The sequence below is a fragment of the Trichomycterus rosablanca genome, chromosome 14, assembly GCF_030014385.1.
Source record: "Trichomycterus rosablanca isolate fTriRos1 chromosome 14, fTriRos1.hap1, whole genome shotgun sequence".
NCBI classification, from domain to species: domain Eukaryota; kingdom Metazoa; phylum Chordata; class Actinopteri; order Siluriformes; family Trichomycteridae; genus Trichomycterus; species Trichomycterus rosablanca.
The window spans coordinates 11663169-11677450 of record NC_086001.1 but is presented as its reverse complement, the minus strand read 5'-3'; the positions used below and the strand labels follow the sequence as shown (position 1 = coordinate 11677450).

Below are 14282 nucleotides of genomic sequence, written 5' to 3'. Positions count from 1 at the left end.
GTATGTAGCACATAAAAAAAATCTATGACAGGCTGCAACACCCACTTCTGAGTTTTAAACTGCCTTTGAAAGCAACATCAGCAAAAAACTGTTTATTAGAAGCTTTATGGAATTGGTTTGTGGTGCACATAGGCTTAAAATGATGGAGTGGTATATAGCAGTGGTTCCCAACCACCGTGTTAAGTTAGGGTAGTAACCCACCAAGGACTAGGGGGGAACCCAAAAGGCGAGTGCACAAACAACCAAAAATCCAGAAGTGATAATACAATGTTTATTTAAACAAATAATAAATAAAAGACCAAAACAAACAACCAAAATGATAACTGAAACGAGAGGGAAGCGGCAGGAGCGGTACTGGTAGCGCCGGGGAACTGCAGGGCGGACAGATGACCAGGAGCGATGAACCGGGATGCAGGAGGACGGCAGGAATGCAGGAAGACCAGGAACGGTGGGACCAGAGAACAGGAAGCCGCAGGAACGCAGGAGAACCAGGAGCGGCGGAACGGCAGGAGAACCAGGAACGGCGGAACGGCAGGAAAACCAGGGATGGCAGGAACACAGGAGAACCAGGAACGGCGGAACGGCAGGAAAACCAGGAACGGCAGGAACACAGGAGAACCAGGAACGGCGGAACGGCAGGAAAACCAGGAACGGCAGGAACACAGGAACGGCAGGAACGCAGGAACGGGGGGAAGGTCTAGGAGGCGATGAAAAAACAAAATACGTAAAGAGGAGAAGGTAAAAGAAGTAGACTCACGGTTTTAGGACACAACGAACGGCCGTCTGTGTACCGTATGGCAAGCAGACAATCTGGCGACGAGTGAGAGAAAAGCCGGCGTTTAAATGCAGTAGTTGATGAGCTGGAGAATGAGGCGCAGGTGTGTGTGGGGTCCGCCCTCCAGCGATCTATTGGCTGGCTTCCGCAGCAACCTCCGAAAACAGTACCGCTCCAGGCCGCTAGGGGGAGAAGGGAGCAAAACGGGAAAACAAACGCAAACCACCACCAAGAACAAAACGCAAACCGGAATAAAAACAAACGCTGGAAAAAACCAAAAAATAAGAAGGTAAGTGCTGCGGATCCTAACAGTACCCCCCCCTCAACGGCCACCTCTAGGTGGCCCACCGGGTCTATCGGGATGTAAACGGTGGAACTCACGGACCAGGTTGGAGTCCAGGATGGCAACCCGGGGAACCCACGACCGCTCCTCAGGCCCATAACCCTCCCAATCTACCAGGTATTGGAGGCCCCGACCACGTCTACGGACATCCAGCAACCGGCGAACCGTGTACGCCGGATGCCCATCGACGAGCCGGGGGGGTGGTGGGGGTTCGGTCGGAGGGTTCAAGGTTGAGGAAACCACGGGTTTGAGCTGGGAGACGTGGAATGTGGGATGGATCCGCATGTGGCGGGGGAGTTTCAGTCGTACCGACGTGGGGTTGATGATCTTCTCGACGGTGTAGGGGCCGATGAAGCGGGGGGAGAGTTTCCGCGACTCAACACGCAAGGGGATGTGAAGGGTGGACAACCAGACAGCTTGACCAGGAGCATAGGGGGGGGCCGGTCTTCTATGATGATCGGCCGACTGCCGGTTGGCGTCCCGAGTGCGCAGGAGGGTGGTCCTGGTGGAGCGCCAGAGTCTTCGGCACCTGCGAAGGTGGTGCCCAACAGAGGGGACTGCCACATCAGCTTCTTGTTCGGGGAACAGTGGTGGCTGGTAGCCTAGGGAGGCCTCGAAGGGGGACAATCCTGTGGCAGATGACACTAGAGAGTTGTGGGCATATTCGACCCAGGCAAGGTGGGAGCTCCAGGCCTTGGGGTTGCGAGCAGCCATGCAACGTAAGGCCGACTCCAGGCTCTGGTTGGTCCTCTCCGCCTGACCGTTGGACTGGGGGTGGAAGCCGGAGGAAAGGCTGACTGTGGCGCCCAGCGCCCTGCAGAAGGCCTTCCAAACCTGGGAGGTGAATTGGGGTCCTCGGTCCGACACAATGTCCAATGGTATTCCATGCACGCGGAAAACTAGATTAACTAAAAGTTCTGCTGTTTGGAAGGCTGTGGGGAGCTTCGGCAGAGCAGCAAAATGTACGGCCTTGGAAAACCGGTCAACGATGGTGAGGATGACTGTGTTCCCGTTGGAGTCCGGAAGGCCCGTGACGAAGTCCAAGGCAATATGGGACCATGGGCGACTCGGGATAGGGAGAGGCTGGAGTAGCCCCGCAGGAGATTGATGGGATGCTTTGTTGCGGGCACAGGTGGTACAGGCCGCCACAAATTCCTTAACATCCTTCTCCAAGGAAGGCCACCAGAAATGCCTCTTTAGGAGGGACAAGGTACGACTCGTCCCGGGATGGCAGGCAACGCGGGACTCATGGGCCCATTGTAGGACCGGCGAGCGAGCTGTGGCCGGGACGAAGAGATGGGTTTGGGTTCCTGTCCTGGGGTCTGGTTCCTGGGCCTGGGCTTCGGTGACTAGACGGCGAACGTCCCAAGTGAGGAGCCCAACAAGTCGATTCGGCGGGAGGATCGTCTCGGGAGAGGTGAGGGCTTCCTTCGGGGCAAACTGGCGAGAGAGGGCGTCCGGTTTGATGTTCCGGGATCCTGGCCGGTAGGTCATAGTGAAGTCAAAACGGGCGAAGAATAGTGCCCATCTGGCTTGCCTGGAGTTCAGCCTCTTTGCCGTCTGGACGTAAGACAAATTCTTGTGATCCGTCCAGACGACAAAGGGCTGAACGGCCCCCTCCAGCCAGTGCCTCCACTCCTCCAAGGCCAGTTTCACCGCCAGCAGCTCACGGTCACCGACATCGTAATTGGTCTCGGCAGGAGAAAGGCGACGTGAGAAAAAGGCACAAGGGTGCAGAGGGTTCTCGGGACTCGCCCGCTGGGAGAGCACAGCCCCTACCCCCGTATCGGATGCATCCACCTCCACCACGAACTGCTTGTCGGGGTCGGGCTGGATGAGGATGGGGGCGGAAGTGAACAAGGTCTTGAGCCGGAGAAAAGCTTCCTCTGCCTCCTGGGGCCAGGTGAAGGAAATCTTAGTAGAGGTGAGGCGAGTGAGGGGTGCTGCAACTTGGCTGTAGTTTCGGATGAATCTTCGATAGAAGTTAGCGAAACCGAGGAAGCGTTGGAGCTCCTTCCGAGTGGTTGGGGTTGGCCACTCAGTGACCGCTCGGATCTTGTGGGGGTCGGTTCTAACCTGGCCGCTCTCAAGAATGACCCCGAGGAACTCCACCGAGCCGGTGTGGAACTCGCACTTCTCGGCCTTGACGAACAATCTGTTCTCTAACAAACGAGAGAGGACTTTCCGGACATGCGCTCCGTGTTCTTCCCGGGACTTGGAAAAAATCAAGATGTCATCAAGGTAGACGAACACGAACCGGTTAAGGAAGTCCCTGAGCACGTCGTTGACCAGGGCTTGGAAGACTGCCGGGGCGTTACAAAGCCCGAAGGGCATCACGAGGTATTCGAAGTGGCCGAGCGGGGTGTTGAACGCCGTCTTCCATTCGTCGCCTTCTCGGATCCGCACCAGGTGATACGCGTTGCGCAGGTCCAACTTAGTGAAGATGGTAGCACCGTGCAGGGGTTCGAAGGCCGACGATATCAAAGGCAGGGGATACCGGTTCTTGACCGTGATCTGGTTGAGGCCCCGGTAGTCGATGCATGGCCGTAGGGTCTTATCCTTCTTTTCAACAAAAAAGAAGCCAGCCCCTAAGGGAGAGGATGAAGGGCGGATGATCCCGGCGGCCAGAGACTCAGAGATGTAGCTCTCCATCGTGCTCCTCTCGGCACGAGAGAGGTTATAGAGTCGACTGGTAGGCAGTGGGGCACCAGGTAGCAGGTCGATGGCACAATCGTAGGGTCGGTGAGGAGGTAGAGACAGGGCCCGGTCTTTGCTGAACACCTCGCGGAGGAAGTGGTACTCCCGGGGCACCTTGGACAGGTCAGGGGATGCTGCAGCGGGGGTGGTGCTTGTCACGTTCCCCGGTTGAGGGATGGCGGAAACCAGACAGTTGGCGTGGCAAAAGTCGCTCCAAGCCACAACTTGTCCACGAGCCCAGTCGATGTGGGGGTTGTGGTGTGCCAACCAGGGGTAGCCTAGGACCAGGGGGGTCTGAGGAGCTTTGATAACTACGAAGGAGAGGGTCTCCCGGTGGTTCCCTGAGATGAGCAGGGACAAAGGCGCGGTACGGTGGGTCACCCGGGCAATGATCCGTCCATCCAGGGCTCGCGCAGTGATAGGAGGGTCCAGGAGCTCCAGGGTCCCCCCCAGCTGACTTGCCAGCCCTTCGTCTAACAGGTTGTCCTCCGCACCCGAGTCCACTAAGACCTGGAGAGGGACCGAGCAGCCATGGCAACAGAGGGTTGCCTGCATGCGGAGGTGGCGTTGCTGGGAGGATTGGGATAGTTGTGGGAGGGGGGATAGCTGAGAGTCGCCCGCCAGTACCCCCACGGCTACTGACGGGCGCCCTCTTTTGGCCGGACAGGGCATGCCCGGAGAATATGGCCTGCCTGACCACAATAAAGGCATTGCCCGGCCCTGAAGCGGTTAGCCCGCTCCTGGGGGGTTAACCGGGCACGCCCCAACTGCATGGGTTCAGGCATAGGTACTATGGGTATGGGGGCAAAACTGGAGGCACCTGAGGGCTCTGAGGGGCTCGAACAGGTCAAAGGGGAAGGTAGCCTGGAACCGGTTCTGGCCGCCCTTTCATGGCGGCGGCTGCGGAGGCGGTTATCCAAGCGGATGGCCAGAGCTACCAGGGAGTGGAGGTCGGGGCTCTCGTCCCTTGCCGCCAACTCATCCCTCAGGGAGTCGATGAGACCTTGCCGGAAAGCCTCCCGGAGGGCCTCATCGTTCCACCCCGAGTCGGCGGCCAAGGTCCAGAACTCAATAGAATAATCAGCCACGGACCGGGAACCTTGGCGCAGGGAAAATAGTCGGGAAGAGGCACTCCCCGAATAATCCGGGTGGTCAAACACTGTCCTGAACCGGGCGAGGAAGTCAACAAACGAGCCCTCTCGAGGGTCCGTCTGTGACTGTACAGCTTCGGCCCAGGTCAGGGCCCTGCCTCTCAGGTGACCAATAATAAAGGCCACCTTACTGGCCTCGGTGGCAAAGGTAGTGGGACGCTGACGGAAAATGGATTCGCATTGGAACAAAAACCCTCTGCACCTCTCCAGGTCTCCACAGAAGGGCTCGGGGTTGGGGACAGGTGTTTCCACGGAGGACCCTGGAACCACGGGACCCGTCGGAGGTACGACCGGAACCTGGGAAGGAGCAAGAGGTACAGGGTTAGGAGGTATTAGACGTGCTACTTGCTGGGTCAAGTCAGCGAGCTGCTGGCTGAGTGTCCCCAGCATCTGGTTATGGCGGATCAGGACCTCCTCAGCGGTCAGGTCCTCACCCGTTTGTGCACCCGTGGGTTCCATGGTGGCCAGATTGTACTGTTAAGTTAGGGTAGTAACCCACCAAGGACTAGGGGGGAACCCAAAAGGCGAGTGCACAAACAACCAAAAATCCAGAAGTGATAATACAATGTTTATTTAAACAAATAATAAATAAAAGACCAAAACAAACAACCAAAATGATAACTGAAACGAGAGGGAAGCGGCAGGAGCGGTACTGGTAGCGCCGGGGAACTGCAGGGCGGACAGATGACCAGGAGCGATGAACCGGGATGCAGGAGGACGGCAGGAATGCAGGAAGACCAGGAACGGTGGGACCAGAGAACAGGAAGCCGCAGGAACGCAGGAGAACCAGGAGCGGCGGAACGGCAGGAGAACCAGGAACGGCGGAACGGCAGGAAAACCAGGGATGGCAGGAACACAGGAGAACCAGGAACGGCGGAACGGCAGGAAAACCAGGAACGGCAGGAACACAGGAGAACCAGGAACGGCGGAACGGCAGGAAAACCAGGAACGGCAGGAACACAGGAACGGCAGGAACGCAGGAACGGGGGGAAGGTCTAGGAGGCGATGAAAAAACAAAATACGTAAAGAGGAGAAGGTAAAAGAAGTAGACTCACGGTTTTAGGACACAACGAACGGCCGTCTGTGTACCGTATGGCAAGCAGACAATCTGGCGACGAGTGAGAGAAAAGCCGGCGTTTAAATGCAGTAGTTGATGAGCTGGAGAATGAGGCGCAGGTGTGTGTGGGGTCCGCCCTCCAGCGATCTATTGGCTGGCTTCCGCAGCAACCTCCGAAAACAGTACCGCTCCAGGCCGCTAGGGGGAGAAGGGAGCAAAACGGGAAAACAAACGCAAACCACCACCAAGAACAAAACGCAAACCGGAATAAAAACAAACGCTGGAAAAAACCAAAAAATAAGAAGGTAAGTGCTGCGGATCCTAACACACCGGGCCACAGACCAGTCATTTATTAACCGGGCCGCACAGAAAGTTTTATTGACAATCACACTCTGAAAGATGTTTTATTTGATAAAACCAGATTTTCTTTAAATAACATCCGTCTGTTCCTCTTGGCGCGTTTGACACTTACCTATTTCAGTCTTGTGATACCAAAAAATAAAGCTCACAAGCTAGCTAAATGAGCTCAGGGTTCCCACTGATTTTCCATCATTGGTGAGTAGTATTGTTATGCACTTTGTGCTCGTCATATAATTTTAAATCCTCCCGCCCCTGCCTGTCCGTGAAATTATATCTTATATGAAACCGGTTCGTGAGGCAAAAAAGGTTGGGGACCGCTGATATATAGCACACTGCCTCTGAACTCAATGGAACAATGTGTCATGCATGGCACACATCTCAATCTGACAGTCACATCTACATTTAATGAATCCCACTCAAACATTAGCTGTCCTGATGTGCTATGGCATTGTAAAGAAATATTCTAGAGTGTAGGACTGACCCTTACCTTTTTCAGCAAAGAATGAAACCTATAGAAAAATAGCTTAGTGTGTTTGGTGTGAAGAAACTTGTTTAAGCCCTGACATCAACTCCTACATCAGCTCTGGAATAAACTAAAATGCTAACTACAAGTTGCCCAACATCAGCACCTGACTTTGCTGATGCTTTCATGGATAAAGCAAGTAAACCCCTGCATTAATCTTATAAAATGTACTGAAACACAAACAACAAAAATTCAGAGGAGTAAAACAAACAACTTCATTTTGGATGTTAGGGTGATAAGGCTCCACAGATTTAACCATGTAGTGTTTTTGACAAATCTGGATGTTAAATAATAATTAGCAATAAAATATAGCATAAAAAACCTAAAAACTTAAGTTCTAAAAACCCCACTTTGGTCTACTGGTGACAGTTTTACAGTACATAGTGGCTAAACCAAACTGGTTTACACTGGTGGTCTTACCAGCGCTTTTTCTGTTATTCAGGTTTCAAGTTTTTGTGCTGAATGGAGTTGGGGTTCCCATTAGCTTTGCAAAGGTCAGGTTGAGACTTGGTCATATGGGTGCTTATTCAGTTCTGTGGTTATTTTGAGTATATATTTACATTTTCAGCATTTAGCAGACGCTTTTATCCAAAGCGACTTACAGTATATAGTCTAAGCAATTAGGAGTTGCTCAAGGGCCCAACAGTGGCAACCTGGCAGTGGTTGGGCTTGAACCAGCAACCTTATGCTTACTAGTCCAGTACTTTAACCACTAGGCTACAGCTGCCCTATATACTTAAGGCATTAAGCATCTATGCTGTAAAGTGCCATCTATGCCTGTCAGATTTCAGCTACTTCACTGTAGTCCACTGTTTCCCTTTGCTCATGCTGTTTGCCCAACTTAATACTTTTATATGTACCTTTAATTCAGTCACCTACTGGTTGGTCTCTTTGGAACTCTGATAGTTGCCTAATGATGCTTTAAACTATTGCATTTTGGTGACACAAATATGATGTAAAAGAGTGAATCCAGTAGCTGGGGGCTTAATCAAGGCAGAACAATTACGGGGCTGAAAAGCCACAAGCCACTGGAAAATAAGATCTAAATAAAAAAAAAATTTAATCCAAGCAATAAAAATCTGGAGCAAATGCACCATGTGATTACCAGAAACATAGAAAACACAGTTACAGACTCAAGAGTGCCACTTTACCAGCTACTCAGTTCACCAGCAAGAACTGGTAGGCAGCTACAAAACAGTAATGCTGCCACTTTCTACCAGTCAGCCCCTTGATGCTAGATTAAAAGAACGCTAGAAAAAAAGGCTAATAAAGGTGAAGTCAGTCAGGTCGTCAAGTCCAGCCAGGAATGTCAGGCAGAGAAACAAATGACTAACAAACAGAGCTCACAAACAAATCACTAAGCTGAGTCCCAAGTAGGCTTCTAAAGCATTGTCTCCAGGTGCAGCGAGTAAAACTTAATTAGGTACAGGGAACTCTGTGATGTGTATTTCAAACATAAACTACTTCTGTTCAAGTGTACCTCCTTCACCTTCCAGGTCAAACAGAGTATGTCAGGTGGACACCTTACACTTTGTACCTTTGATTTAATCACATCGAAATCAATCTTCATTTTAATGAGGTGTTTAATGAGGTGTCAGTTTGTCCATCACTGGTATGTACTGGCAAATCATTAGCATTTGTAGCCATTGTATATGTAATATTCTAGATGTGCTCTTGTATTTAGGGCATGGATTACCTCCACCGCAGTCCACTGCATTCCCACGGCCGACTGTCCTCTTCCAACTGTGTGGTGGATAGCCGCTTTGTTCTAAAAGTCACCGACTTTGGCCTCAGCTCTCTGAGACACTTTGAGACAACGGATGACTGGAACTGTGAGTGCAAATCTAGGGATTAAACAATAAATGTCAGATTTAAGCCATGAACTTTTTGTACCTTGATTGAAGACATGTCCCAGCATTTTGCAACCTTTTTCTCTAGCTATGTGGACAAAAGCATGTGGACACCTGACCATGAGCTTATTGCAGGGTTTTTTCACATACAAGTTCACGTTTATTTAATAATTATTATTTTTCTCTGTGACCCATTTTTTTTTCAGCTCATGACCCATTTAAGGTTTGAAAAAACCTGGCTTATTGGACATTTTGTTCCAAATACACTGCCATTATTAAAAAGTTAGATTTTGAGGTGTGTCTGTGGACATCTGTACCTATTCAGAAACAAAAACATCTGACTTGAAGCCAATGTTCCATTTAATCCCAAAAGTGTTTAGTGGGCTTGAGATCTCAACTCTGTGCTGTCCCTCCACACCGAACATGGAAAGGATGTTACCCAAACTATGAATGGAAACATATCATTTATTTAGTATTGATTCAAACAAATGTATTCATTCATTCATTGTCTGTTTTACCACCGCTTTATCCAATTCAAGACCGCAGTGGGCAATTCACTGGGCAAAAGGTAGGAAACACCATGGACAGGTCGCCAGTTCATCACACACATTCACACACACTCATACCCAGGGGCAATTTAGTATTGCCAATTAGCCTGATTGCATGTCTTTGTACTGTGGGAGGAAACCAGAGCAGCGGACACGAGGAGAACATGCAAACTCTACACAGAAAGTACTTGGACCACTCCACCTGGGAATCGAACTCGGAACCTTCTTGCTGTAAGGTACACTTAAAAACGATCATCGACAATGATAAGGGGTGTCCACATATTTTTTGTTGTGTAGTGCAGGGTTTTTCAAACTGAAAAACATGGGTTGCAGAGAAAAATAATAATATTTAAATAAACTTGTACGCAAACACCACCTTGTGGAGGCTTTATGTTACATTTAGTATAAGAAAGTAAGATGACGGCGCCCAGATGGCACAGTGGGATATTCCGCTAGCACACCAGCACAGAGATTCTGGATGCCTCGGTGCCACCGGTCGGCTGGGCACCATTTAGCAGGCATAATTGCCAGTGCCTGCAGGCAGGGAATGACCGGAATATGTGGGTGGGGTCTTCAAATGCTGTGTAAGGACTCTGATTGGTGGATAGAGGTGCCTGTGCAGAGTGCACAGATGGAAAAGGGTTCTGTTAAGGGCTGCGCACGGGTCGGAGGAGGTGTGAGCAGCAATATACTCTCCTCAACTGCAAAATATCGGGGATCCCCAGCAGCGGAAGACAAATTGACTACGCTAAATTGGGAGAAAATGGGAGAAAAACGCATTACAAAAAAAAAAGAAATGCATTGTGTTGCCTGGGTCGCATAAAAAAAATCATGGACAAAATTGTTGGTTGCCTGAAAAAGAGTTTACAAAAACCCTGGTGTAGTGCAAGATTTTGTATGGTTTGAATGTGCAGTTGTGTATTTTTCTATTTATAATAATTATTTTTTTTTGCATTTCCACTTCACAAGTTAAGGAGCAAGAAAAAATCTTTTTTATTTCTGAGAGTAATCCCTGTGTGACAAATGGAGATGAAAACTTTAAAGCATTTGAGTATGACTAATTGTGTGTACGTGTCTGTGTTTGTGTTGCCTCTCAGTGCTGTTATGGAGGGCTCCTGAGCTTTTCAGGCAGCCCATGCCTGCTAATGGCACTCAGAAGGGGGACGTCTACAGTTTTGGCATCATTGCTCAGGAAGTGGTTTACCGCAGAGGGCCCTTCTTTATCCCCGACAGCTCCCTGAAGACGAGAGGTATGTCTGTGCCCCCACCATCCAACCATCCCTCCCTGTTTGATAATCTTTTTAAAGCATTCTCACTCTTCTGGACATGATGACTCACTAAAGTTAATTCTCAAGAGACCAACACTCTTTCATAACAGCTTTCATTAGCAGTGGATATAAACAGGCAAGGTTGGGGTGATTTGTCTTTCCTTGCTTTTATTAATTTTTACCAACCACTTATTCTGGCTTATTATGGTTTGTCTGGCGCTCCTGAAGCACACAAACACATGCATTTCTTTAAGTTTACCTTTTGTTTGGTAGGCAAGAAAACACTAAACTCAGGTTTCTTATAAAAATATACACACTCTGGATATTAAAAATCTTTTAGATATTATACAGATACAGTGGTGTTTAAAAAAATAGCAGTCCAACACCATTAACTTGATAAATCAAAGTTTTTAGTAGAAATGCTATTTCTACATAGCAAAAAATTTACTTGAAAGTGTAGTAGAGTATTGAAAACAAAACAAACCCAACAATTAGGACATGCATGCCGTTCATTCTGAGTAATCAAAGCATTGATTGAAAGGGGGTTGTTCAAAATAATAGCAGTGAGGAGTTCAATTGGTGAAGTCATTCATTCTGCAGAAGAACGGGTGTCAATTTTGGCCCTTATTTAAGGTAGGAGGGTGGCAAATGTTGCACAGGTTGGTCATAGCGCATTTCCTTCTGAAATACTGGGTAAAATGGGTTGTTCCAGACATTGTTCTGATGAACAGCGTACTTTGATTAAAAAGTTGATTTTAGAGGGAAAAACATACAGAGAAGGGCAGCAAATGATAGGCTGCTCAGCTAAAATGCCTCAAAATGCCTTAAAATCTCAAATGCCTTAAAATCTCAAATGCCTCAAAGTGACAACCAAAACCTGAAAGACGCAGAAGGAATCGTGGAACTACTGTTTGAATGGATCAAAGAATAGCCAGAATGGCAAAGGTTCAGCCAGTGATCACCTCCAGAAAGATCAAGGAACATCTGAAGTTACCAGTGAGTACAGAAGATGATTAAGTGAAGCCAATTTACCAGCAAGAACTCCTTGCAAAGTCCCGTTGTAAAGAAAAAGACGTGTCCTGAATGGGTTCAAATTTCCCAAAGAACACATTGACTGGTCCAAAGAGAAATGGTTCAACATTTTGTGGACTGGTGAAAGCAAAATTGTTCTTTTTGGGTCAAGTGGCCATAGACAGTATGTCAGACGACCCCCGAGCACTGAATTCGAGCCAAAGTTCACTGTGAAGACAGTAAAGCATGGTGGTACAAAACTATGATATGAGGATGTTTTTCATACCATGGTGTTACGTCTATTTATCACATACGAGGGATCATGGATCAGTTTAAATATATCAGAATACTTGAGGAGATCATGTTGCCCTATGTCGAAGAAGAAATGTCCTTAAAATGGGTGTTTCAACATGACAATGACCCAAAACATCTTGGTTACAGACAAACAAGATTGAGGTAATAGAGTGACCAGCCCAATCCCCTGACTTCAATCTCATAGAGAATTTGTGGGCTGAAATCTGAAACGCGTTTTTTTGAGGCAAAACCCAAAATTGCAGAAGAACTGTGGAATGTAGTCTAATCATCCTGGACTGGAATACCTGTTCAGAAGTGCCAGAAGTTGGTGGACTCCATGCAACACAGATCTTGGAAACAATTGTTATGCAACTAAATATTAGTTCAGTAATTTAAAGTAAAGTGAAACCTCAAACATTTTCAGTTTATAGATACATTTTTTGAGTTTTTAAAGAAAAATGCTGGCACTGCTATTTTTTTGAACAGCCTAATATTCATTTTTCTTAACTTTCTGTAAAGGATTAACACAAACTGGCTAAATGTTGTTATTGTTTTGATTTAGAATTAAAAGTGTAGTATTTTCAGTGCATTCGCATTTATGGAAATAAAAGTTATTATAATGATTTTGTGCTTTATTCACTTTTTTTTTAAATCACTGCTATTTTTTTGAACACTACTGTACAAAGATATAATATGAAACCAAGAGTGCTGGAAAAGAGTTTGTTCATAAAAACACATTACACTGATCTACTGACTTTATTTATTAATTTATTTACAGAAAGTAGAAGCAAGTTTGTTTTATTTAATATTAGAGATGGAAAAATCGATCGGCTATGTATCGAAATCGGCCGATTTTTAATCAAAATATGCGATCGGTTGATATTTCCTAAATTCAGCAGATCCGATCGCGTGATATATAAAGATCACCTCCATGTTAAGCTTAACAGCTCAGTGGATTGATCCAGACTTTGAGCTACAAAGCGCCAACCATCGCATCACCATTCGTCAACCATCGCATTTCACAAGCTAAAATAACATAATTAACGTTGTGCATCATACATACGATGCAATTTTGCTGATTGAAATATTTACTTTAAAAAGATAATTCAACCCGATCCCATCTGAGTCGATTCTATGAGCACGTTATATACATTCGTGGTTCACTTTGGTAAATCGTAAGCGGTTCTTGCTTTTGATGTAGATGAGAACAGAAAACGTTACAGAGCCAATCAGAGGCAAACTAATTAATGAATTAATTACTAAATTCATTAGTTCAGGATCATCTGCTCTGACTGACAGAAAACTTTTAGCTCCACAGGCAGAACGAGTCTGACTCGGTTACCGCTCTGTGGTAACAGCAGTTTAATTAAGCTTTTTAATGTAAGAGAGTCACACAAAATGTTCTGAAAGGAGATCGGAGATCAAAATCGATGCCAAAAACCCGATCGGTACATCTCTATTTAATATGCATCCTATTGCTACAGGTGTATAAAATCAAGCATCTACCCATGCAGTCTGCCTTTACAAACATTTGTAAAAAAATGGGTCACTCTACAAGAGTTCAGTGAATTCGAGTCTAGTACTGTGGTACTGTAATAGGATGCCACCGTTGCAACAAGTCAGTCTGTGAAATTTCTCCCATCCTAGATATTCCATGATCAACCGTGAATGTTATTATTGAAAAGTGGAAGCGTTTGAAAACCACAGCAACTCAGCTACAAAGTGACAGACCACATAATGTCAGAGTGCTGAGGTTTATAGTGCATAAAAGTCACCAATGCTCTGCTGACTCTACTGCAGAGTTTTAAACTGGGGGCCAGTGATAGCTCAGTGGTTAAGGTACTGGACTAGTAAACAGAAGGTTGCCGGTTCAAGCCCCGCCACCACCAAGTTGCCACTGTTGGGTCCCTGAGCAAGGCCCTTAAACCCTCAATTGCTCATTGTGTAAGTCGCTTTGGATAAAAAGCGTCTGCTAAATGCTGAAAATGAAAATGTAAACCTATTTTGGCATTAATGATAGAGCAAAAAATGTGCGATGGGAGCTTCATGGCATGGGTTTCCATGGTTGAGCAGCTGCAAGTCTTAAATCACCAAGCATAATGCCAAGTGTCGGATAAAGAGGTTTAAAACGTGCCGCCACCAGACTATGGAGCAGTGGAAATAAAGAAATGGGTTTGGCAAATGCCAGGATATTGTTACCTGCCTGATGCATTGTGCCAACTGTAATGATTGGTGGAGGAGGGATAATGTTATGGGATTGTTTTACAGGCGTTGGCTTTATACCAGTTTGGAAAAGACCCTTTTCTGTACCAGCATGACTGTGCCCTGGCATGACTGAGAGAGTTTTGTGATGGAAGAAATTGACCGATCAACATAAAGCCCTGACCTTAACTCCATTCAACACT

The 14282-nt window shown here is 47.3% G+C and overlaps 1 protein-coding gene across 1 annotated transcript in view; it reads left to right on the top strand.

The window, feature by feature from the left end:
• The window catches only part of si:dkey-37g12.1 (atrial natriuretic peptide receptor 1), a 64199-nt gene that overhangs the window by 26619 nt on the left and 23298 nt on the right, over positions 1–14282 (top strand). The window contains exons 18-19 of the mRNA XM_063008338.1: positions 8591–8738; positions 10402–10554. Coding sequence (XP_062864408.1) covers positions 8591–8738; positions 10402–10554 — 301 coding nt within the window. The remainder of the gene's footprint in view (positions 1–8590; positions 8739–10401; positions 10555–14282) is intronic.